This window comes from Lissotriton vulgaris, chromosome 10, assembly GCF_964263255.1.
Source record: "Lissotriton vulgaris chromosome 10, aLisVul1.2, whole genome shotgun sequence".
Taxonomy (NCBI): domain Eukaryota; kingdom Metazoa; phylum Chordata; class Amphibia; order Caudata; family Salamandridae; genus Lissotriton; species Lissotriton vulgaris.
In genome coordinates this window covers 1,033,717,438-1,033,744,169 of record NC_141698.1, presented here as the reverse complement: position 1 = coordinate 1,033,744,169, position 26,732 = coordinate 1,033,717,438, and the positions used below count along the sequence as shown (strand labels likewise).

Here is a 26,732-nt window from a genome sequence, read left to right as displayed (position 1 = left end):
TCAGTAGGAATCGCGAAAACCATTGCGATTCCTACATGCATCCCGTTTTGCGAGTCTTTAATAGCTATTCCTTAACATTCGCTATTAAGGACTCGCAAAACAGAACTTTAATGCATCTGGGGGTATGTGCTGTGATGCTGAGATCTCGCAATACGTCGTATAAAGGTGTTCTGAGGCATCGCACATTTCCGGTTTGATTAATCCCCCTTAACATCACACTGGTCACCGTACACAGACTCCCTCACACAACATGCCAACATGTCCCTGTCAACTATTGCGGTCTTCTAGCATGAGGTTCAGCGGTGTGGAAGCTGTCCTTGTTTACATACAAAACGGAAGTTAATATTTTGTACCCAATAAGCTTGCCTCACATGAGCGGCAAAATTCTACTTTTTAACTTGAAAGCGTACATTGCTTGCCTATTCGTTTCTGTGCATTGGTCTAGATTTTTCTATTCCCTTTTTGATATGTAGCACCAGTTTGACCAAAGGTATTGGAGAGCTTGGAGTTTTTATATTTTTTGTTTAAGGCACGGGGAGATTAAGTGATTTGCCCAGAATCAAATGATGGTGAGCTGGTGCCAAGACTCGAACCTGGTTGCCCAGATTCAGAGTTGCCAGTGTTCGCCTTAAATTCACATCCTCTCCTGTTCACTTGCAGTGTGCCTGGATAGCCGGCTGTGCAGGTCTGCTCTTAGTGATTCCAGGCGGATGGGTTGCTGTCCTTTGTTCGGCCATAGTTTTATCCACTGACTTCATCTGTGTCAGTTCAAGTGGACGATGCTTCTTACTATGCATATTTTGCTTGGCACAGAATGCATTTGTCCGTATATCATTCGTCACTAACATTTAAACTTCCAGAAACGATCATGAACAATGCGCACTGAAGCTGCACTTCAGCAGCATTTAGGCGCTGTAGAAATACTCAAGCGGGTTTTGATGTTATGGCAGGAATTAGCATGTGTTCTTCTGGACAGACCGGACTGGATGAATCTTGCCTAAATTACACAAACACTTGCTTGCTTCGCAAGTGAGGAATGATTTACTAGCATACGCAGATTTCCTCACTACTTTCCGCAAGATGGTTTGTTCACAACTTTATGAAGCCTGAGACAATTTCTATGTGAAGTTATTTTAAGGATCGCCACTGAGTGGTATCAGCCTTTATTTATTTATATACTATGGCAGGACCCAATCCAGACACAGTAACCCCAAAGGTGCAGCATAGATTTTGCATACGCAAAACCCATTGGCCTTGCCAATGCTTGTTCCTTTAGAAGCTGGGTCCAACTCAGGAGCACATCCCGTTTAAGCAAGGAATAAGACAATGGGTCACAGAAAAGCTTTGAGAAACAGCCCTGCAAAAGTGCAGTTAGTGCTTTTACTCATGTAGCAGAGAGAATCAGTGTACTAAAGAAAATAGCTGCTGGTCTCACAAGGATGTGGAGATACTTGTCTCAATATGGCATCAGACCGGTCTACAACAGGTATCTGGTTTCTCTTACGTTGAGCTGAAATAGCCATGTTAACATGGAAGGTATGCAAAATAACAGAGTATGATTACACTGAATGGGATAATTTACAGTAAAATAACTTTCACATCAGTCTACGGCATTTGGACGTTAAGAAATGTATGTAGAACAATTTCCCAATCAAGAGAGAAATGTCCTGGTAGGGGAACCATAGCTTACTCTATGAATTTATTTCGGTGGAAGATTAGGATTTGGACTCAAAGTCATTGAAAGCCAACCTGCTATACCTAGACTACTTTATTTCGGTGGAAGATTAAGATGTAGTCAAAGTCATCAAAAGCCTTCCTGCCATTTTCAGTAGCACTGGTCTGTTAAGGATGAGCTTATCTAGAAAAGCAAATTGGGTCTCTCGGTCAAACGGTGAGGGCAATAGGAGAGGGGTGAATCAGTTCTAAATACCAAACCTGGTTATCTAAGAGGATAGACAATCCTGTGGTGAGTCTGAACTTGTTGATCACCCCAAGCAATTGCTTGGAAGGAGTAAAAGCAAAGGATTGATCTGCAACAGGTTATCAAACCTGCACTTCCAAAATAGGATTACGCCAGTGAAGGTCTGACGTGTGTTTTACCCATGTGAAAGTCAGTGCGAGGTATCTAGCAGAGCTACAGACTTCGGCTTCCTGAACATGCCCAGTCTTTAATTAAGCTATTCGGATGCAGAGAAGAGAGTGGCATGGTGGTGACAAAGGTTTCAAAGAAGAGGTCAGCTTTTAAAATCCTTTCAGGGTCACCCCGGTCAAAGATCTCATAGCTGAGATTGGCCCAGGCTTAAATGACCTAGTGAATAAACATTTACACCTGATGGTATCAAGCCCCTCAGGCTGTGGGAGCAGGAATACTAAGTTGTCCGGCAGAAAGGTTTTTCCATGAAAGACAGTTCAGTCTAAGGAAGAACTAGTGTTACCTACTTGGAAGCTTCTGTCCACCTCAATGCCCTCCCCAATCCCCCAGGAATTTGCCCTCCCTTCATTTTGGGATCATTTTAAAGAGGGCATACTGGACATCAGAGGATAACAAAAGTGGAAGGAAGACAGAGACCAATCTTATAAGGAAGGAACCACAAATACTCCAGTAGTTCAGGCGTATGAAACCTTAGCAGTCAGACACTTTCTTCTCCGCATTTTTAAGTTTCACAACTTTCAGAATGGACTCTTGTACTTTAAATAGAACGTCATATCATACGCCACTTCTGAAGTAAATTACAGATGCAAATTATTTGTAAAGTTTGTATTCATCTTGTCCACCAGTAACCACCCTTTTCCAGGAAGAACCATGGAAAAATAAATCATAGAAGACGACAAAACAAGTGATTGAGAATAAACAATTTAAAATGTGAAATTTAAAAAAGGTTGCAGCACGTAAATAAAGCTCAACAACTTGCTCTGACATAAAATAATGACTGCCAATAAAACTAGATACATCAAAAACTCAAAGGAAATCGGTTTAAACCTCACAATAAGTTAGCTGATATTATATGGTGCCAAAAAAAAAACATGAAAAACCTTCCATTGCAGGCACCTAAACAAAATGTTTAAAGCAAAGTAAGGTGCTCTGCAATTGGCCTCCTATTTGGCCATGTATTTCACCTGGAAGTCAGGAACTCCACACCAAGGATTTATTTAGCAAGGCAGAAAGAAGCAAATGAAATAAGTATCACTGGAGTAGATTATTAATTTAAAGTGGATTGCTTTTCACGTCCACTTCATGAGCTACTTAAGCTACCTTGTTTACGTTATACCAATAAGCGTGCACTTTAGAAGAACATAATGGCTTCACTTTGCTCTATTTTCTATTTATTAGTTGGTAAAATCTTTGGTGCGAATTATCGAATGCGGACTTGTAGTACAACGAGCTACGCTAAAAGTAACCACAAGGTTGAATTTCGATTTAAATGAAAAGAAATTATGTTTAGGTTTACTTTACTCATTCTAAACGATCTGATCAGTATATGAAAAACTCTGCGTTCTAAAATTAGATGCTACTGTGTGGGAGTAGTTACTTTTTGAAAAGATTTATAAAAAGCTTCACTATATCAAAGGTGCTGTGGTGTCTACTTCACCAAAGACCTTTTTATGTTTCGTCACAAGGTTGTAGCCATGTAATCTTCTACACAGCTATGGAAAAGAACACATTCTACATTAGATGGAATGTTGGAGGTCTTAAAAAGATGACATAAAGGGTAATGGTATTTAGTATTTAACAGACCTGCCTTCCTTTGGAGCTACACCTTCAGGACATAACTATGTGAATAAATCAGACATAAAAATATAGATTAAAGGAATCTATGACACCATAGTCTCAATCTGCTCCCATCACTGAGATGGGCAATGTTTCAGAATATTTTTTTAAGCTATGCAGTAAAATATTTTTTACTTCTAATTTTTATGTTTTTCTATAACTCTAGCTTTAAAGTTCATGCATAAAGTCTTGGGAAGGGTGACCTTTGAAATCAGCAAGCAGACCCAGCACCACAGAGAAGACCGTAAGGTGGGATGTGTCGTGAGTGAAGGGATACATTTTTCAATAATACACACTACTTATTTGCTGCAGAGATGCTGTTATGCTTCCAAGACTGTCTTGGATTACTGTATTTACGCTTCGTCCAAAAGTTCAGAAAGTGACTCAAATAAAATTTATTAAAAACAAGGACACTACAATTGACATTTTATCTCCGTATTTTTCTTCTCTCAATGTAGCCACATGCGAGTGCTTGGCAGTATTAATTTCCTAGCAGTCTTCCATTATTGCCACGCACACAGGTACTTGGTACACCAAAATAGTATGTGGTGCCATCTCCTTCATGTTGGTCAACATTGGTGCCCGGTTGCAAATGATCAGCAAAGTAAATGTTTAACTCATGCTCACACATTTTCCATTAAATACTGTATAACTCATTTTGCTTAAATTCAATGGCAGTTTGAATACTACACATCACAACACAAGACATTCCTCTGCCAATACCATATTATCTTCACCAATACTAAAAAGCTGTTGAGAAATGCACTGACGATAACAATATGCAACAGTATACTGTTCTTTTGGAACTTGGGGAGGCAGTGTTTGTAGTTGTTGGTACAATTTTCTTTACAACTTCCAGGTAAAATATACTTCCACAAATTATGGAAGGAAACTGGTGTGATTTTTTTTTAATGTAATTAACGAAGTGCAGTCTCTCTCGCTCTATTATACGATGGAATGCTACCAGTAGAGGTCCATTGAAACTTCAGAGGTTTGTAGTGAAATTCATGTCACTTTGTAGCAAAGCTCATCAAGAAGATAATATGTACTTTTTAATAACATTTGCTGATCCTCTGGTTTTTACTGCTGGCTGACGCCCATTCGTTGGTGGTCTGCTTCTGGTTCATCTTCTTCAACATCAGCATTATAGTCTTCGAGTGCATCATCGTCTACGTCTGGAAGACCAAGTAACTGGAGGGGGGAGAAAACAATTAATTAGCAACAACGTATAATTTATTTCAATTATTTGACAAGTTAATTAGCTTTTTTGACTGCAGCCAAAATAACTTAGTTTTGATTTATGTAGATTCATTTAGTTTAAGTACATATTGCATGCAACTTTGATTCTTTAATGTTTAATTTTTAAAGGAGACAATCAGAGTGTACATAGTGAAATCATACCCTTGGTTTCAGCCCAGTCATAATAGGAAACTGGGGATTCAGATTTTTCTATACTTTCTTATAATAAATTCTGTTACAATGCAGTGTCTTGGCTTCATTATATTCAACTCTGCTGATTGTTTGAGCTGATCTAGAAGACACAAAAAATATCCCAACGCTTTCTTGATGACAAATGCTGGCATATATTCTCTGTTAAGCCTAAACAAAATACTAACAATTTATGAGTCATGGTATCCGCCCTTCAACAGTTTTTTGTAAACGTGGTTCAAAAGATTGTCAAAGGAAGGTATTATTGTCCTTGAAAGAGGCATGTAGTTGGGTAGTTACATGTTTAACTCAAATGTTCCTGCTATTGCAGTAACACACTCCTTAAAGGCTGTGGACTACATCTTCTGCAAATATCATTTTAGGAATCTGCAGCTAAACAGGAATTGTGTATAACAATGAACTACATTTAAAGGAAGCAGAAGCAAAATTTAAAACCACCCACCTAGCTTTGAAAAGTTATTCTAAGATTGAAGAAGGCGATGAGGAAGCATAAGAGACTTTGTAACCCTCCTGTCCACTAAGGGTTTACATTTTTTAATGGTTTACAAAGAAAGAGGCATAATATTGTTGGATTACGTTAAAGGCTCAGCAATCTCATCTAGGATTAGAAACAATTCCTTACAGGAAATGGCAGCATCTACAATATTATATATTATTAAGATATGGGTTCTGCACACTTTGGTAAGTTTTGGTAGTGGTTCCTTGTCAGAAATATAACCATCTCCGAGATCATCTTATGAGAAGCAAAACACAAATCTGTACATTTTCCATGCAGAATCCACTAAGAAACTCACAAAAGTATTATAAACATTCTCATTCAAGCCTTCAATATCGGGGAAAAACGCACAAAGACTTTGACAGCAGAAAATTTAAAGTATTAAAACGTTTAATTAGGATTTAAAAAGAATACAACGTTGGGCAGCTGAACAAAGACATCCAGTGTACATGCCCATTCAGAGGGAATAGTCAAGCTGAAACAAGACCGGACAAGAATGACAATGAAGGTCTCAAAGTGACTTCACTAGTGGTATCATATCCATCCCCCTTCCCCCCTTCGCAGCATCTTTTCTAGAAAGTAGCCACACTGAATAGGAAGATCTGAAATTATAGCCTTAAATACCAGAATATGTCTGAGCAGCCTGCATGGACTCCAGATAACTTCTTATAGATGTATTTATTATTCACTAAACAAAAATTCTCACTTCTGGCTTCATGAGGAGTGACAGCCTATCAGAGGCTCAATTTCATTTTCTGGGTGAATCAGATTAATTTGACTAACACTTTCAAGGCGGCTTTGCAGCCTTTATGCGGGAAGGTTAAATTGTATGAAGTAAGGTAAAAAAAATGCAGCCCGATAGGTGAAAGAGTATCCTGGGTCCAAGACTCAAGGAGGTTACAAACTCCTGACAGTTACCTCACAGAACCAGTTCTGTTTTTTTCCAGCTCAAGTGAGCAGGACCTACGGAGCTCGTGACGTTACACACCTCCACTTTGGCTAAAAACTCAAGCAAAATCCTAGGTTTTACAACTTCACTCAACATCATCAAACCTTTTCTGTTAAGTGAAACAATTTTTCGCCTATTCTTTACAGAATTTCGCCACAAAAAATGCCTTCTCTCTATGAGAACTTCCCATCATGTGGCAAGAAAAAGATTGTTTCAGACCCCTACAAGATCTGTGTGGTGTGTTTTACCAAGCACTCACTCCCCACAGAACTGCGACATCTGTAAAAAGATGTCCTAACTGGACAGAGAACGCATCAGGCTGAGGAATATCATGCAAAATACTGTGTAAGAAGAGAACACAGACAAGATCATCTTCCCACTACCCCTTCGAGAAACAGCTCACTCATGACAGTTTCCCACCAAGGGAGATTAAAATATGGGAAATAGTCTACAAACCATCAACATGACTTCTAATGTAATTCAGGTCAGACATCACAGGCATCCGAGTCAACAGTTTTGGCTCCTACCTGCTCACAATCAGACAAAAGCTCGACCCCGTCAAACTACGTCGTGAACATGTAGAAAAATCACCAATAAGAAGTGCCCGTCACCTGATGCGAAACATGGTACCACTCAATGTCGTAAAAGACAATAGCATCGGTGGCAGCATTCCAACAATGTTGATGTTGAAAACTCGATCTGTAAAGTCGAAGACTGAACATCGGTTGATGTCTATTCATTAGATGTTTAAAAAAATAACATCTTAGACGTCATATGTCATCTCCATCAAAAAGATTATGGCATATACAAACAAACTTTCCTAACATAATTCCAAGACATCTTTCTCAATTGTCTCTTTGGAGCCTTCACCAACTTTACATTCTCTGTAACTTACATCGCTGGAACAACAAGGTGTAGATGCATCAACATTTTCCACATCTTTTATAACCACCACTCCAAAAGACAACAGTTGCATGCTTCCTCCTATATATCAACCAATTACACCAAATCATCCACAGCTGCTCAGGCCACTAAACCCAATCATACCATTTGATGATCCACTTCTGAGGTCTTTGCAACCATTACAACTCTACAACTGTGGTTCGCAAACTGTGCACCGTTATGAGTTGCCAGGGACGCCGCAGAACGATGTGGGAAATTGCAGTGGCAGCGCTAGAAATTTAGAAATGCCACCTGCATAATCGTGTAAAATCCGCCGCTTTAAGGAAACAGGAATGGAAAGAAAGGATAGTCTGATCTTTAAGCAACATGCAGAGTGGAGCTGCAGGGGCTCTTGGAAGGGGTGAAACAGCAAGGCCTCATTAACATGCAAGTGGTCTTTTAAAGACCTGTGAAGTGCTCGGGTGCGGCTGTGTGTGTGCCCAGGAGGTTTTATCCCCAGGCTGCCACACACGACTGGGGGAGGGACTGAGGGGGCGCTGAAGCCCTTGGAGTCCAATGGGTTTTGCACGCCTGAGTCTGAGGGCACAAAGAGAACAGGCATGGAGATGGAGGAAAGGGGCAGACTTGGAGCACGAAGGGAGCAGGCATGGAGGAAAGGGGCAGTCTCAGGGCACGAAGGGAGCAGGCATGGAGGAAAGGGGCAGTCTCAGGGCACAAAGGGAAAAGGTATGGAGGAAAGGGGCAGTCTCAGGGCACGAAGGGAGCAGGCACGGAGGAAAGGGGCAGTCTCAGGGCACCAGGGGAGCTGCCATGGAGGAAAGGGGCAGTCTCAGGGCACGAAGGGAGCAGGCATGGAGGAAAGGGGCAGTCTCAGGGCACCAAGGGAGAAGGCATGGAGGAAAGGGGCAGTCTCAGGGCACGAAGGGAGCAGGCATGGGGGAAAGGGGCAGTCTCAGGTCACAAAGGGAGCAGGCATTGAGAAAAGGGGCAGTCTAGGGTCACGAAGGGAGAAGGCATGGAGGGAAGATCAGTCTCAGGGCACAAAGGGAGAAGGCATGGAGGGAAGGAGCAGTCTCAGGGCACAAAGGGAGCAGGCATGGATAGAAGGGGGCGTCAGAAGGCACGTATGGAGCTGGCATGGACAGAAGGGGTAGTCGGAGGTCATGAAGAAAGGAGGCATGCACAGAAGGGGCAGTCGGAGGGTGCAGGGCAGGCATGGATAGAGGGGGCAGTCAGAATGCAACAGGAGTACTCCGAGGTCGGGCTTACATCCCCACCCACCCTTCCACCGGTAATAAAATGGCGGGAGCCACGGCCAACCGCCAATTAGGTCAAGGGAGCCACGGGCCAAAAAAGTTTGGGAACCACTGCTCTACAAGATTGGTGTTGATACCTACTCCTAGGTCTCCAAGAAAAAAGAAAATCAGATCAAAAGCCTCTTCTATGATAACCAGTTTCACCTCACCTTACCTCTGAAAAAACATAAGATCAGATCTCTATCAAAATTCAGATCACTTTCCACCGTATCGGATGGTATCACATCCTACACTCTAGCATCACTGGCTGCATCAACATCTTGTACCATTCCAGGCGATGACATTGTGGCAAGCGCTGCTACTAAGTTAAACATTCCTATACAGGCTCCACAGTAACTGTATGGGTCATACTGGACCTTTACAAACAAGAACAGCTCCTAAAGATCATTTGCTTTGGTCCCTGGACCGCGTGATATAGCAGAAGATATACTTCTTAAGCCTACAACAGTCAAAGCAGCAACAGAGACTGCTTAGTAAATACAAGGCAGTACATTTGGAAGAGGGAACATTTCTACATACCATATGGGGATGCTCCAAAAGAAATGTGTTACTTACCTGTAACTACAGTTATCCAGTATTGGTATCTTTCATAGATTCACATGCCTGAATCATTCCCTGACGTCGGGATGGAAGTCCCTGGTACACAAATAAAGTAATGTCCCATTAGACATATAGCGTAATAGGCTAAAGGCCTCACATTAGTAACATATCCAGGTTCTTTTGTAATAAGGACCAAACTCTAGAGAGCAACCAATCAGCTGCCACCACCCTCTGGAACCTTCCTGGAAGGAGCTCTAGTCCCTCAGATTTTCTTAAGCACATTGCTATTTAGAGGTACAACTGAGAGTACTAGGTGAGCCCTTCCAAGGGAGGCAGTGGTTTGCATGTGAATCTATGAAAGATACCAATACTGGCTAACTGCAGTTAGTTAAGAAATGCACTTCTTATCCAGTATCAGGGTATCTTTCATAGATTCACATACCTGAATCAGAATAGAAAGCAATGATAAGCGTCCTTTCCTTTTCCATAAAGAACATAAAAGCATTAGAAATAAATATATATATGTTAATGGACTCATATGCAGACCTCCCTGAAAAAGATGTAAACTGTTATTTCCTCAAACCAAAGTCCACCGAGAGATTTTGCATGACGACAAAATAGGTTGTCATTAACACCTAATATGAGGCCAGATGAGGAACCATTAACTACAATTAATGTGTCGGATGACGCAGAAGGGATAGATATTTGTAGTATTGATAACACTGATTTAGCAGATAAGATACCAAGTGTGATACCCCCACTACATTTGAGAGGGAAAGTCTATAAAACCAATTTGGTATCTAGTAGAAAACTGCTGCCTGGGAATAAAATGAGAGGGACACAGAAGAAATCGATACCTATCCCAACAAATCAGAAGGGGGGTAAGAACAAAATACAGTCCAATAGTGCTGAACAGCAGAACAAGGAGGAGAGGTGCAGGGCCCAACAAGACATATTATCCATAAATCCGATAGATCTTATGAAACAACCCGAACAGCTAATGAAGTCACTTATTCTGCCAATAGTGGAAAGACTAAGGGTTTTAGTAGACAAAGTGGGGAATCTGGAAAAGATGGGCTTGGCTAACTCAGAAACACTGAAACAAATGAACACTTATGCCAAGCCAGTTGTTATATCTAACCCTACAACATCTACAAACATTATTAGTGGCGCTGTTAAGGGAGCTGGCAAGTCAACGCCACTGGTAGCAAAGGGCGATAATCGCCCTGTCCAACAGACCCCAGCTTTAGGTACTCAAGTACAAGCAAGTAAGAATACTGGACAAGAAGGGCCAGAGAGGGAGGCTGGTAAGGGACCAACAAGGAGGGAAAATAAGGACAAGAATGATAAAAAAAGGTCGAGAAGACCATTAGCAGAACAGAAAAAACTAAACACCCACCTGTGGATTTACCCCCACAGTCAACTCCTTATACTGTTGTCATGATGGGAGTACCAGAGCTAAGAAATGAAAGAGGGGAAACCTATGTAGAACTAAAAAATAAGGTGATACATTGGTTAGATAGCAATAGACCCCTACCAGAATACATCCAAGCTGAGATTATGCATGTTCGTAGAGTAAGTTGGATTGGCCACTGTGTTGGACTTGGCCCTTCTGGCAGGTTCACCCCTGAAGTTTCTCTTTGTTATATGTAACCTGGGGATGGTGATTCCCACTCTGAGTGCGTGTGGTGGAGAGAGGCCTGCCCTCCCATAGGAATGCATGGGGAATGTATGTGTCCCTGGTAGTTCCTGATGTGTGGGGTGTGCAGGGTCGAGTCTGGTATGTGTGAACTCGTGAGATTGAGTGCTGCGCAATGGTATATGCGGTATGATTGTGTCTAGTGTAGAAGCGCCACTTTTAGAAGTTGGCATATTTGTGTAATTTGTGTCTGGCGAGTGATTGGCTGAGGCTGGCTGGTGAGCCTGGCTCCAAGAGTCTGGGAGGGTCTGCCCCGGTGGTGAATGGAGTGTTTAGCATGCTGATGTGAGGGGAGGAGTGAGCCTGGGCCTGCTTGTGGATTGACTGTCTGGTTTGAGGGTCCTGAATGAGGCTGGGTTTTCCCCACACAATGCTGGCTCCACCCCCTGGGGTGCGTCTGATGTCCCTAGCCTGGCCAGTGAAAAGAATCCCCCATAACCAGTTCTGGCTGGTTCTCCCCCTGCCTGCCCCTTTAGACAAAGGATGTTGGATATAAAAAGGGTGCTGTGACACTCTGAAAATGTTCTTGTTTCTGACTTGAATCCTGCCAGGGGCGTGCTGCTGCTTGGGCTTAGGGGAAGGCTTGCCTCCCTGAGCCCTGCCCAGCCCCTGGATCCCTGATGGATGTCTGGAGGACTTCTGGGGGAACCCCTCTGCCTTGCTGGGCTGATTGGGGGACTTTACTTTGGACTTTGCTGCATCCCCCGAAGAACTCGACTGCTTGCTATTGCCCTAGCGCCTGAGAGCGCTTTTCATTGACCCATGGCGCTTGAGAGCGCGATTTGTGTGCCTAGCGCTTGGGAGCGCTGTTCTTACCAAGCCGGTGCCCACTCGGCATTTGCCCCGTTCGTGTGAAGGGCCCTGGGCCCCCAGCGAGAGCCTACCTCGCTTTATGTCATTAACTCTTGAGGGAGCCTACCCCTCGTCATTTCCCCCGAGTTCACTGCCGCCGGCCCGGGACCCCTCGTGATGTCCTCCCCGGGCCGCGCTGGGATTGGCTGCCGGACCGGGATTCCACCGTCGCGCCGTGATTGGCTGCCAGCCCGAGGACTGTTGAATCTGGCCCCCCCCCCCCCCCCCCGAAAGTACGAGGAAGCAGGTAGCAGCGGGAGCCTACTCCGCGCTCCTGCGTTGCCACCAGATGCTGACGACCCCCCCCCCCCGGGGCTCCCGAGAGTGAGGGAGAGCCCCGGAGAGCGAGAGGAGACTGGCGCGCCGACCCAGTGAGTGCCGAGAAGGGGAGGGGGCGTCGGGGCACATTGCTGCAGCCCGCCCCTCCCCTCCAGTGAATAGCTCGTTGTGTTCCTAGGCCCGTGGGGCCCCCAGTGATATCGAGTCCCCTGAGAGGGACTCCGCCTACCTTGTTCCTTCCGAGCCTGCGAGGCTCGGCCCCAGCATCTTCATTGTCGAGCCCAGAGAGGCTCGAGTGCCAGTTCTTTGGTTTGCGAGCCCGAGAGGCTCTACCTTTTGGCGCTCATTCCTCAGAGCCTGCGAGGCTCCCACGATGGCCCTATCCTCTACAGCTGCCCAGCACTTCGTGGGCAGCTGCCACGTGTAGGTTTGTTCCGGGCTACCTGCAGCCTGTCCTGACATTGAGACTTTGGGGCGTCCTAGCCCATAGAGGCCAGTTGGCCTGTTGAAAGTTATTGGCTAATGTTAAATGTGACTCCTGAGAGTTATTCTGTGTTACCCCTCTGCATGTGCTTCGAACGCGTTAAGTGTCTTATCATTTTTCCCTCTTGAATATCCTATGCCTCATGTATGTTGTTGCTGGTTAGAGTGAGTTCTAATGCTAGTTCTATGAAGCTCCCAGTTGTTATATGTTCTAATGCCAATTCCATGAAGTGCATATTCCCAGCAGCACAGGTATAAAGATCTTCCTGGAGACTGCATAATAGTTAATTTTAGAGATAGACACGTGGTAAGATACATATGTGATTGGAATTCCGACTATGATGTTGGTGGGATTCAAACTGTGGATTTGACCCATTTTTATCCAGCAATGAAGCCTAGGATGTTCAATTTTAACTCATGGCAGAAAGGGGAGTTTGGGACCAGATACAGAGAATTTTAATTTTGATATTCCATTATCAAATCAATATCATACTCTGCAAGGGCTAGAGGACATTGACTGACTGTTCACAGACTTCAGAATTACTAACTCTATTCCCTGCAACTGGTTAGAGCATGAGGACCGTGGGATGGGAATCACTATTGCAAACAATAAGATAAATATAGTGGAACCCACGAGCAAGGAGCGGGAATCTGTGTGTCGTACTGGGCAATACAATGAAACTCCCCCAGGGTTTATCCTTGAGCACAATAGCGAAACAGACATAGTGGCAAGCCAAATAGATGAGGGAATTAGGTCATTTATGAGTTGGAACATTGCAGGGTTAAGTTCCAAATTAGAAAATGAAAATTGGGTCAAACAGTTGAATACCTACGATGTTGTAAGTCTACAGGAGACATGAACAGTAGAACCAGCTCATATTAATGGTTATAGAACTTATTTTTCCCCAGCTATTGGTTCACGCCACTGTAGGGCTAAAGGAGGTTTGTGCACCTATGTTTCCAACATGTTAGGATGCACAAAAATAGAAGTAGTCTCCAACACCAAGTATTATCACATTATTAGGATTGCAGTTGATAAAGTGAAGGTTTTAGTCTTGATACATTTCGATAACAACATTGAAGGAGAAGACGTCGACAATGTTTTTAGAATACTAGGAAATGATGTTAAAACCGTGATGAAAGGGAGTTCCAAGGAAGCCTGTGTTATATGGGCTGGAGATTTTAATTGTTCTTTATGTACTAAAGGAGAGAAAGGGACATGTGGAGTAAATCTTGACAAAGATATTAGTTTCAGCCACTTTGATCACACTAAGTGCGGGGACTACCTAAACGAAATAATATTTGGGAATGACTTGGGTTTTGTGAATGGACTGATCAGCCCCGAGGCCCCCTTTCTTCCTACATTTAATGGAAGAGGGGCAAATACAGTAATTGACTATATTATCATGACTGCTAGACATGGGGACATGATACAGGACTTTGCTATCCTAATATTTCACTTAGTGACCACTTTCCCCTTAGTTTAACCCTGAGAGTGAAAATTAATGAAATCTGTGGTAAGGCCAAGCCCAAAACAATAGTCGATAACATTTTCATGGGTAGAAAAAAATGGCTATTCCTTAAAATGGACTAAAATTGCCCCAGAAGACTTTCTTCAAAAACTGATAGAGGGAATGCTGCCGCAATTTTATGTATGCACAGATGAAAACACCACAGACTCTGATATAATTAAGAACTTCTTGGTGATTGTTGAACAAATTAAGAAGCTGTTATGGGTTGATACTAAAGGTAGATGTAGGGTGGAGAAGGGGTGGTTTGACTCCGCATGCACAAAGGCATATTCAAATTTAAAGCAAGCACTACATGCTTCAGTAAAGGATAGTGGTCTAATTAGAGAATGCAGGAACATCTATAAGCAAACTCTTAGAGGCAGGAAAAATGTCCTCAAAAAAGAGGCATGGGAGGCCTTGTGTGTGGCTTCAATGGGTAAAGGTCCCGCATCATTTTGGCAAGGTGTTAATGCTCCTCTTTTAAACTATAATAAAACAGACTCGTTAGAGGTGGCAATAACAGAAAGAGAGTTGGTTGAATACTTTGTAAGGTTGTACTCTGATGAAGATGATAATAAGGATGGTGCGATTGAGAACTCCCAGATGGAAGCCTCTTTTTATCCCTGTAGTGTTTTATCCCCTGAAATTACTGTAGCAGAGGTTCATGAATGTATTAATGCATCTCAGGGAGGGAAAGCACCGGGCCCCGATGGGGTCCCGGTCGGCCTGTATAAAAACAACAGGGAATTATGGGCTCCGATTCTTGCACGCCTTTTTAATGCAACTTTAAATGAGGGCTTACTCTCTTCATGGTGCCAATCTCTGATAGTACCAATTTTTAAAAAGGGTGATCGAGATAGTTATAAGTGTTATCGCCCAATATCATTATTGGACTCCACTGTCAAGATCCTAGGAAGAGTAATTTTAAACATACTCCAAATGTGGGCTGACGAGAATAAAATTATAAGCGATTTACAGTATGGCTTCAGGAAAGGGCTAGGGACAATTGAGCAATGCCCAAACTTGCATATTTTAACTGAAAAGTATACCAAAGCCAAGGAGGGTCGAATATTTTTAACATTTGTAGACCTTACCTCTGCATTCAACTGCGTCTCGCACAGCAAACTTTGGTTGGTTATGGATAACATGGGTGTAGATCGCTCTATCATAAACCTTCTTCGTGAACTCTATGCTGGAGCATCTGCAAAAGTTAGATTTGGGAAAAATGGGGAATGTACCGAATCTTTCGGAATTAAAAGAGGTGTACGCCAAGGCTGTGTGCTAGCTCCTTTCCTCTTCACACTCTATATTAACGATGTGGAGAGTACATTACTGACTGAGTGTAGGGACCTCCCAATGGTGGGGGAAAGGCCCATACCAACCCTGCTATATGCCGATGATGCCGTCCTGATGGCCAGAACACCACAAGCTATGCAGAGGTTGGTTACCTCATTCTGTGATTTCATGACAAGGTTAGATTTGCTTATTAATTGATCTAAGACCTTCACCATGTCTTGTGGATCGGGATTAAAAAATAGGAGAAGGGCACTTTATATTGGCATACCCCAGTTGATGTTACCCCAACATTTTGTTATCTAGGAGTTTTAATTGATTGCAAGGGCCTATGGAATACCACTATTAGTACTAGGAGACTATTGTTCAGCAAATCAATTATGGCCCTAAAGAACTTTAGCCGTAAAATTGGGAAGAGACCAATCAAGGAAATGCTAACCATATATAAAGCTACTTGTGTAGCGATTGTAACATATGGCACAGGTTTATGGGGACATGCTAATGTGAGCTCATTGCAGGTTGTTGAAAATCTCTTCATGAAATATCTTCTAGCAGTTCAACAGAGTGTTTCAACGTATGTTTGTCATGTAGAATTAGGGGAGCCCTACTTGGAAGATACTATAAAAACGGCACCAATTCTACTATGGCACAGAATATGGACAGTTGACGAATGTGAATTAAACCGCACAATAATGAACAATGCGGTTGGGCTAGTGAAGAGTGACAAATTAAGATGGCTGTGTTATGTGAGGAAATTCCTCACTGCATTGGGTATGGGGTATTATTTCACAGAACCATCTTCTATATGTAACATTTCTAGAAAAGCCTTAAAAGAAAAGTGCATGACTTACCTGCATGAGAATAGAACTATGATTGAAATGAAGAAAATAACCGTAGCAGCCCACAAACAAATTGTGTTTTGTAGAAATGTACAATCGTATTTGAGCTTACCAATGAGTGACCATGAAAGGTTTTTATTAATTCGTTTTAGATTGAACTTGCTGTTTCGGTTACTTAGTTTCCCAGTAATGAATGATTAGTCAAAAAGTTTCATAAAATGTCCCTGTGATGAATTGTCAGTACAAACGGATATACATATATTATTTTTTTGTAAATTTGATTCTGTACCTAGATGAACGTGGGTTATTCCACTCTTGAAGACTATGGGAATTAATCGCGGTCGCCCAGCTTTTTTAGCTGTACAGAAGCTTGATAGTATTTTAAGTGTCGTATTTATTTCCTAAAAAATGTTTTTAAATCACGAAAATTAATTGCAATCTGAATTATGTGGAAGTAACCTCTGTATATTGTAATCGATCTTATTGTAAGAATCTCTTGTAATCATGACTTTCTTTTAATGTACTTTTATGGTTATTCTGTCTTAATAACCGAATAAAGTTTTGAATATATATATATATATATATATATATATATATATATATATATATATATATATATATATATATATATATATATTCCAACAACCTTTCCCGGCTGTTCCTCGTCTCATATCACGGCGAGCCTGTATGGGTGCCGGACACCCTTAATTTCATAGACAAAGATTCTCCCACTCAGAAGAACGGCACAGGCTGCTTCTGGATGCTTCAAAGTGTATTTATTAGAGGCACGAAATCAGCAGCTCCCTACCGACGCGTCGGTAGGGAGCTGCTGATTTCGTGCCTCTAATAAATACACTTTGAAGCATCCAGAAGCAGCCTGTTCCGTTCTTCTGAGTGGGAGAATCTTTGTCTATGATAGATAGATATATCTATATATATATCTCAATGTGTATGTATATATATATATATATTTTACAGGTACTGGATCCCACCAAGTAGAAGGACACAGAGACGGCACACCAAGAAATCTTGCACAAACCCTTTATTGTGCACTCGTTAACCAAGGACGACGCGTTTCGGCGTAAGCCTTTATCAAGTAACCACCATTTTGTGTTTTGCCACACTTATAGTCCCACAATTGTTTCAATACACAATAGACATAAAGAAAATACTCGGTAACATGCATAATTACTGATGAACTCATTTAGTTTCAAAAAATTCTCAAGAAATATGTCCGAGTTTTAACCTCAAATATATACAGTGCTCATCGATTTGGTGAGAGCGTGTGGTATAAGGAGTTGGCTGTATTTAATTACCTCTCTGGCGATAATTGTCAATGATCGTCATATATAAATGACAGTGAACCGCCCCAGAAAAGAGATTCCCAGTAGGAATTCTCATACGATATGTGCCCCGCATCAAACAATATAGCCCGTCAATTTGAATATTATGTTCCATAGTGACGTGGTACCGGTAATAACCATCCACAGACCGACCTAGGAATGACGGGCGGCCGCTAGGTATCTAGGGAATTGTAGTTTAGTAGATACCGCGGAACGAGACAGTAGTCCCGGAATTTTTTAAGGGAGCTCCCTGATTTGGATGCGGGATAGGACACTGGGACTGGATTATGTCAATAGAGGAGAGCTCCCCTCGTGAATTGACCATCATGTATGGCTTGCAAGAGGGTAATAGGTGGTAAGGTCAAGGTGTGAGTGCTCTCTTATTGAGGATAAGTGTAAGGTGAGGTATATCAATCCAAATGAATGTGTTAATGCTGTGAAAAATAAATACAATAAAATTATATGTGACAACCAACTCGAATTGCAATCCATTTTCTTGAGTATGGTGTCATACTCCTATATCTAAACATTGCGATTCAGACAGTGGGAACATTAGGATACAGTCTACTACTCAGTAAAGGCTGTGCCTTCCCCACTCATTATCTTTTGCATATATGTACATAGGAGAATTTGTCCAATAAAACGTGAAAAGTTTGACACACAAACATTCATCAAACCGCGGGTATGCTTCTGCTCTGCACTGGTTAGTTCTAGGAGCCTATGTGGGATGCTAATTCTTACCCATAATTCAGGCCTTTTGGGGCCTTGCTCTCCATATCAATGATTTTTCTAGACTCTCTCATCCTCAGCTGTGTTTCGCGGTCCCCACCTCTAATGGTTCTAGGTATCTTATCTATTCCGTAGAATCTCAGGCTGCCGTTATTGCTGTCATGTGTTTCTTCATAATGGCGGGCCATAGGGTAATTATGGTCCTTATTAGAGATGGCACGGAGGTGCTGTAGAATCCTAATTTTTTAAGGATGTTTAGTGCTGCCCACGTACTGGAGCCCACACGGGCATTCCAGCACGTAGGCAGTGAATTCGGTGTTGCAATTGATTGGTTGATTAATGGTTCTTGTTTGACCTGATCCTGTTTTGTAATTTTTACAGGATTTGCCATTGCGATCACACTTGCAGCTACCACATGTAGTGAAGCCATTAGGAATCGGGGGCCACTTTGTATTAGTATCTTCTTCGGGGTAACTGTGAACCAATCTATCTTTCAGGGATCGTGCCCGTCGGTATGTTATCTGAGGTCTATTTCCCACTAGTCCTCCCACGATAGGGTCAGATGTTACTAATTTACAGTTGGCTCGCATTATTCTTTCCAAAGCCCAGGCTCCCCTACTGTAGTTAGTTATTATTCGGGGTGCACTCGGTTGCATACTATTTTCCATCGCTTTCCTTTTGGAGTCACTTTTAGATGTACTGAATAGGACTTCCTCATGTTTTAAACCCTGAACTTTGGTCTGAGCACTGTTTAATACCTCATCGCTGTACCCTCTTTGGCTAAAGCGTTCAATCATGGCCTTCTGTTCATTGTGGAAATCCACGTCGGTGCTGCAATTACGGCAGACCAAAGTTCAGGGTTTAAAACATGAGGAAGTCCTATTCAGTACATCTAAAAGTGACTCCAAAAGGAAAGCGATGGAAAATAGTATCCAACCGAGTGCACCCCGAATGATAACTAACTACAGTAGGGGAGCCTGGGCTTTGGAAAGAATAATGCGAGCCAACTGGAAATTAGTAACATCTGACCCTATCGTGGGAGGACTAGTGGGAAATAGACCTCAGATAACATACCGACGGGCACGATCCCTGAAAGATAGATTGGTTCACAGTTACCCCGAAGAAGATACTAATACAAAGTGGCCCCCGATTCCTAATGGCTTCACTACATGTGGTAGCTGCAAGTGTGATCGCAATGGCAAATCCTGTAAAAATTACAAAACAGGATCAGGTCAAACAAGAACCATTAATCAACCAATCAATTGCAACACCGAATTCACTGCCTACGTGCTGGAATGCCCGTGTGGGCTCCAGTACGTGGGCAGCACTAAACATCCTTTAAAAATTAGGATTCTACAGCACCTCCGTGCCATCTCTAATAAGGACCATAATTACCCTATGGCCCGCCATTATGAAGAAACACATGGCAGCAATAACGGCAGCCTGAGATTCTACGGAATAGATAAGATACCTAGAACCATTAGAGGTGGGGACCGCGAAACACAGCTGAGGATGAGAGAGTCTAGAAAAATCATTGATATGGAGAGCAAGGCCCCAAAAGGACTGAATTATGGGGAAGAATTAGCATCCCACATAGGCTCCTAGAACTAACCAGTGCAGAGCAGAAGCATACCCGCGGTTTGATGAATGTTTGTGTGTCACACTTTTCACGTTTTATTGGACAAATTCTCCTATGTACATATATGCAAAAGATAATGAGTGGGGAAGGCACAGCCTTTACTGAGTAGTAGACTGTATCCTAATGTTCCCACTGTCTGAATCGCAATGTTTAGATATAGGAGTATGACACCACACTCAAGAAAATGGATTGCAATTCGAGTTGGTTGTCACATATAATTTTATTGTATTATTTATTTTTCACAGCATTAACACATTCATTTGGATTGATATACCTCACCTTACACTCATCCTCAATAAGAGAGCACTCACACCTTGACCTTACCACCTATTACCCTCTTGCAAGCCATACATGATGGTCAATTCACGAGGGGAGCTCTCCTCTATTGACATAATCCAGTCCCAGTGTCCTATCCCGCATCCAAATCAGGGAGCTCCCTTAAAAAATTCCGGGACTACTGTCTCGTTCCGCGGTATCTACTAAACTACAATTCCCTAGATACCTAGCGGCCGCCCGTCATTCCTAGGTCGGTCTGTGGATGGTTATTACCGGTACCACGTCACTATGGAACATAATATTCAAATTGACGGGCTATATTGTTTGATGCGGGGCACATATCGTATGAGAATTCCTACTGGGAATCTCTTTTCTGGGGCGGCTCACTGTCATTTATATATGACGATCATCGACAATTATCGCCAGAGAGGTAATTAAATACAGCCAACTCCTTATACCACACGCTCTCACCAAATCGATGAGCACTGTATATATTTAAGGTTAAAACTCGGACATATTTCTTGAGAATTTTTTGAAACTAAATGAGTTCATCAGTAATTATGCATGTTACCGAGTATTTTCTTTATGTCTATTGTGTATTGAAACAATTGTGGGACTATAAGTGTGGCAAAACACAAAATGGTGGTTACTTGATAAAGGCTTACGCCGAAACGCGTCGTCCTTGGTTAACGAGTGCACAATAAAGGGTCTGTGCAAGATTTCTTGGTGTGCCGTCTCTGTGTCCTTCTACTTGGTGGGATCCAGTACCTGTAAAACATTGGTAGCAGCTGCTACTACCGACGGCATCAACGTTGGCTGGTCGAGGGCCGTTCAAGCAGCAGAGTGAACGTTATATATATATATATATATATCAACATTAAAATGCAAAGCAGTAAGTTGCCAGTCTGGCAAAAGGTATGACAGGGAAATATGCATGGAAAAATAAGAGAAAGGCTGGTGGGTAGGAAGGAAGTCTCACATCTATCGAAATAGACGCAACACCGCCTGTCCCACTGCTGCATACTTTGTTAGCACTGTATCCAAACAGTAATGTTTGGTAAATGTATGCGGCGTCTTCCATGTTGCCGCTCTGCAAATGTCTGTGATGGGCACACCTGCAAACATTGCCTTAGAAGTAAAAACTGCCCCAGTAGAATGGGCACAAATTCTTGATTGTAAAGGCTGACCAGCCTGCTGGTGACAGAAGACAATAGCAGCAGAGATCCATCTGGAAATACTTTGTTTTGTGAGGGAAAACCCTCCCTGGGCAAACTGTAAGCCACAAAAAGTTGGTTGGACTTGCGGAAAGTTTTTGTTCTGTCAAGGGAGAACTTAAGGCAGCGTTTCAAATCCAGTGAATGTAGAGCTCTTTCTGCTGCTGTTTGAGGATTCGGAAAGAAAGTCTTTACGGCAATACTCATTTAGGTGGAAGTCAGACGGTACTTTTGGAATAAATTTTGGATTAGTTTGAAGAATTACCCTGTCATTCTTGAATTGAAGAAAGGGATCTTGTATTGTGAAAGCGTGAAGGTTGCTAACTCGTCTTGCGGATGCAAGGGCTAGAAAGAGTGCAGTTTTCCAGGAAAGGAAGGTCAGCTCTGTGTATCGGCTCAAAAGGGTGCTTCATAAGCCGAGCAAGTACTGCGTTGAGTTGCCATGTTGGAGGTGGAGATTTTACAGGAGGGAAAGTCCAAAACAGACCTTTGAGAATTTTTTTATCAATCTGTTGGACTGAAGAGAAGGTCCTGTAGAAGATCTTCTGAAACAGGATATTGCTGCTAGGTGAACTTTGATGGAAGCGTGGGCGAGGCCAGAAGTAGCTAAATGAAGGAGGTATGGCTTTATCTCTTCTGGAGAGGATGTGAAGGGATGCACCTTAGCAGACCTACACCAGATACAGAATCTTTTCCATTGAAAGGAATAAGACTGTACAAGTATGTATTGCCCATTATGATAAGGAAATTTCTTAACGTTACTGTTACTTGAAATCCTGGAGTGGAACCTGAAGAAGAAAATAAATCATTCACCTTGAATACGACATCCTCGTGAGTCATAATACTCCCAACAACTCTGTAGAAGGTCCATTAAGAAGGGAAAGGTGAATTTAAAAAAAAACCCTGTGGTTGGCAAAATTTGCGTGGCTATGTGAAGCCAGGCAAAGCTATACAATGTTGTCCACAGCAAGATGGTGGCACGTATTTTTACGCCGCACCGGATGGCTCCCAGCATATCCAAGCACCAAATACGTCTAAAAACAGCAATGCTTGCTGCTGAAGGAAGAAGACGTCATGAGAATCTGTAGCTGCTTTGCGTGACACCAGAGCCAGGTAAGAGGCGCAAGATTAATTCGAAATTTGAAACACAGTCCAACAGTTGTTTGTAGCAGATTACATTTAAGGGAAAATGTACAATCCAAGAAATAAACGTTAATAAGGGATATTTCAAAAATCGAGTGAAATGAGATAAAACCAGCATAATAAAGCTATCACATCTCTGTTGATTTTTGTGCTACCATGACAGCCTGCTTCCAAAACGGTAAAACTGTTATTCTGACGCTGTGGAGCGGCTACTCATGGGCACACACTCTTGCACACTCTGCTATACTCAGCGCCGCGGCGGAGGTCCCTCCCGGTAGCCACGCAAGTGGTCTTTCACGTCTGGTGACAGGCGCTGCGGAGGATGGGATGGTGGAACGTCCTCACTCAAGAGACCCCCTTATGGAACAATGGGCGGTTGCCCCAGCTGAATGCGCTGAGGGGCTTCCGAGAGTGGGATGCGATTGGCCTCTCCACCCTGGGAGATGTCCTGTCGGGATGCGTGCTTAAAACCTTTACAGCCTTACAGGAAGAGTTTGGGATGCCCCGCACCCAGTTTTTCAGATACCTCCAGTTTCGTCACGCTTTGTCGCTCTTGTTGGTGGGTTTGGAACAGCTCCCGGAGTTCAGCCCTTTCGAGGCCCAATATTTATGGGAGAGTTGTCGGATAGGAAATTGTCACGCATCTACCAGATGCTGGTGCGCCACTGTTCGTCGGACTTGGTCAGCCTTAGGGCCGCCTGGGAACGGGACGTCGGTGACCTGGACTAGGAGGATTGGGTCTAGGCCCTGGAGAGCCCTAGAGGGGCAGCGATCTCCACGCGTCTCCGTTTGATACAGTTCCGGTACTTACATTGCACATATTACACTCGGCGGCGATTATGGAGGGCGGGTATGGTCGCGTCGCCCGTCTGCCTCAGATGTGGCTTGGAGGAGGGAACACTGCTGAACACGGTCTGGGAGTGTCCGGTGCTGCGCAGATTTTGGGAGGGGGTACACCGTTGCCTGGCGGAGGTTCTGGCATGGGAGATTCAAGAAGATACTAAGATGGCGCTGCTGCCTGTTATGGCTGGGGGGTGGGGGGGCAACCGGTATAAGCGCCACCTGCTACTGCTGGGACTCACTTTGGCAAAGCGTGATATTGCAAGGGCATGGAAGGCGCCCCGGGCCCCATCACTTGCCGCCTGGAAGAACGGCCTGGACTTTAGTATGGGTTTGGAGCAGCCTATATTTGTCGCTGGGGGTGTCCCCGCAAGCATTACAAGATTTGGAAGAGGTGGGCTGGTTTATGGTGCATATGACTACTGCTTGTATGATGGTGGAGCAGCGGTTGCGCAAGGGGGGAGGGGGTTGGCGTGGGGGGGGGCGCGGTGTTGGGGGGGTGGGGAGGGGGGTTGCATATCCATTTGCTCTTGCTATGCCTCTTTTTGGGGGATGGAATTGCTTCTTTGTATTATATTGAACTTGGTATTGATACATTGATTGTGGCAGTTGACTCTGGATGGCAGGGCTCTGCATTTACTGTGTCTCTAACAATAAAATCTGTTTAAAAAAAAAACTTCTTCTGAGCCCAAGGTGATTTTCTTCGTAACACAGAGGTCAAATAGATGAACCTCATGGCAGTAAATAGTCTGTAATTAAATACAAACCAGTGGACACATTTTAGAGTCAGAAGGGTCATTTGCCAACAATGTTACACCACTCCTTTCCTCCAGGGACACGCAAGGCATGACTGCTATGTGTCTCCAGACACGTCCACTTACATGTTTTTACACTGTCAATTGCCATTAACATCAAGATACTCTGCAGCTGGTGATTTGGATGCCAAAGTCAATATAAATTAGATTGCGCACATTCATCCTTGAATCTATGCAGATCCCAGTGTGTAGGGAGCACAACTCCAACGCAGGTAAAAATCAGGAAACTACATGCACATTTTGTCATACTCTGCGCAGCGTTCATAACGAAAATCAAGAGGCTTACTGTACTGGAAGGTTGATTGTGCGCAGAATCCTTGAAGTAGGTTGTAGAAGTAACCTCTTGAGATGATGTACAGTACGCTTGTTTGGGGGCTGTCCAGTGTGATGGACACTGGTGGGACTGCACAGCGCGCTGTCTTTGTGGTTGTTTTCTTTGTTTCTTTTGAAGCTTAATGTCTTTAGAGTAAGGTGAGGCCTCATGAATATCTTTTCCATCACATCTTGTTCCTTTTGGTTTGTTCAGTCGTCCGTTACTTGTAGTATCTTTACTCCAGCAGATATTATAAATCATGATGAGGTGTCTTAGGCCACTTGTACTCTCCGTTTTTGCGTAGGAACGGCTTTACCTCGTCGCCAAAAATATGTGTAGTAATCAGGACAACACAGGTATGATGAAGCCAATGTAGGTTTATTCCAGTAGTAGATAAACATGTACAAATCCTCACCAACAGGTATATCAGCAGTCCTATGTAACCATCAACAGTCCCACCGGGAGCAGCCTGCTAGCTGTTCAGCCCCATTCATCCAATTGTCACTCTGCTCCAGTTATCCAAGCATTCCACACTCAGCCCTCACACCAACATTCCACTCAGAACATTCACACAGGTTGAGCAGCTAGGGACAAGTTAACATAAGAGATAACAGTTATTAATAATGGGGTAGCCCTTAACGTCAATACGGACCTGGGCACAATACTGGAATGAGAACAATGGTCCATGACCATAATTGAACAATGCTAATTTACTTTGCAAAAGCACAATGTCCACAAATTAATAGATCACATATACAAGATACTAACTCTGCATCAATTTGATAAACCACACACAAGAAACAAGCGCCACACTATATAACAAATTACACGTTATTACAGAATCAATCAATTAATATTGTACTGACCATAGGTTGCGCGCATGAAGGAGAGGTGAAAGTATAGGATAGTGGTGTTGGGTAGTGAATAAAGTATTAAAGGAATAAACAAATCAAAAGTTTTCACAAGACTGATCACAAAGATCAGTTACAACAAGCCTGTGCATAGAAGATTTACATGCAATTCTGTAAATTGAAATGTTGAGGCAAGTAGGTACAGGTCTTGATCAAGGGAAGGGTGTCGACGTTTCGACTAGACTATGCAATGCGGTGGTTACATAGTATGTGTTATTTAGTCTTGTAAGCACAATTTTTTGCTTTGCTTCTGCTCGTGTACCAGAACAGCGGCCGCTTCATGGACGCCGCACTGCAAGTTTTGGATTTTTATATCTCGATCAAACGCAGCATGTCTGATGCCCTTTTATGTATTTACTAAACTGCACTGATTTTACTTCAAGTGCAGGCCTTTATTTATTTATAAACGGTGCTGCTTTCAATTTAGATTTAAGAAGCAGAGGTGAGCGTCATGTTTCAACATGCGCTTTTGTTTCTGTACGGGGCCGGCCAGAGAGTGTGGATTTACAGGCCAGCCCCTCCCCCGCCTCGCTCTCCTACCAAGGAGAAGGGTGCAACAAAAACAAAAAAAATAATCATTTGCAATGCAATAGGTCTCACATTTACGAGAGTTTAAGCTATTGGCATTGTAAATGGCAGTGCCTTTCATTTAGATTTTAAAAACTAAAATATAAATAAAAGGCATGGTCATTTACAATGCCAATAGCTCAAGAGCGTTTAAATGCAAGGCCTATTGCATTGCAAAGGATTGTTTCCCTGATGCCCTGGCTCTTAGCTGATGAGGCATCACTGTGGTGCATGAATTAAGAAGTGATAGCACAGAGACAAAAGAAAAGCAATTGCCAAATTGAGCCATCAACTCCACAATGAAGATCAGAGGACACAAAGTGTGCTTACCGGTCTGAATGACTTGAAGACCTTTTCCAGTATTTCATGTAGTGTCTTTTTGCCACAGGAAGAGATGTAGTCTTGTGCGAGCTGCAGAAATGGCAAACAGTCCTCACTTTCACTCCACACGTGCTAGAATGTAAATAGCCAGACAATGCCATGTGGGTTAATCGCTATATGATGTAGCAGAGTACACTCTTGATACAGGAAGATATTTCTGTTAGAATTACCACAATGTATTAC

General features: G+C 43.0%; 1 protein-coding gene across 1 annotated transcript in view; it reads right to left on the bottom strand.

The window, feature by feature from the left end:
• Nucleotides 1-2,838: 2,838 nt before the first annotated feature.
• MTURN (maturin, neural progenitor differentiation regulator homolog) overlaps nt 2,839-26,732 on the bottom strand; it is a 122,724-nt gene continuing 98,830 nt past the window's right edge. Inside the window, exons 2-3 of the mRNA XM_086942078.1 lie at nt 26,499-26,621; nt 2,839-4,960 (exon numbers count right to left, since the gene is read on the bottom strand). Coding sequence (XP_086798204.1) covers nt 4,850-4,960; nt 26,499-26,621 — 234 coding nt within the window. The 3' untranslated portion in view covers nt 2,839-4,849. The remainder of the gene's footprint in view (nt 4,961-26,498; nt 26,622-26,732) is intronic.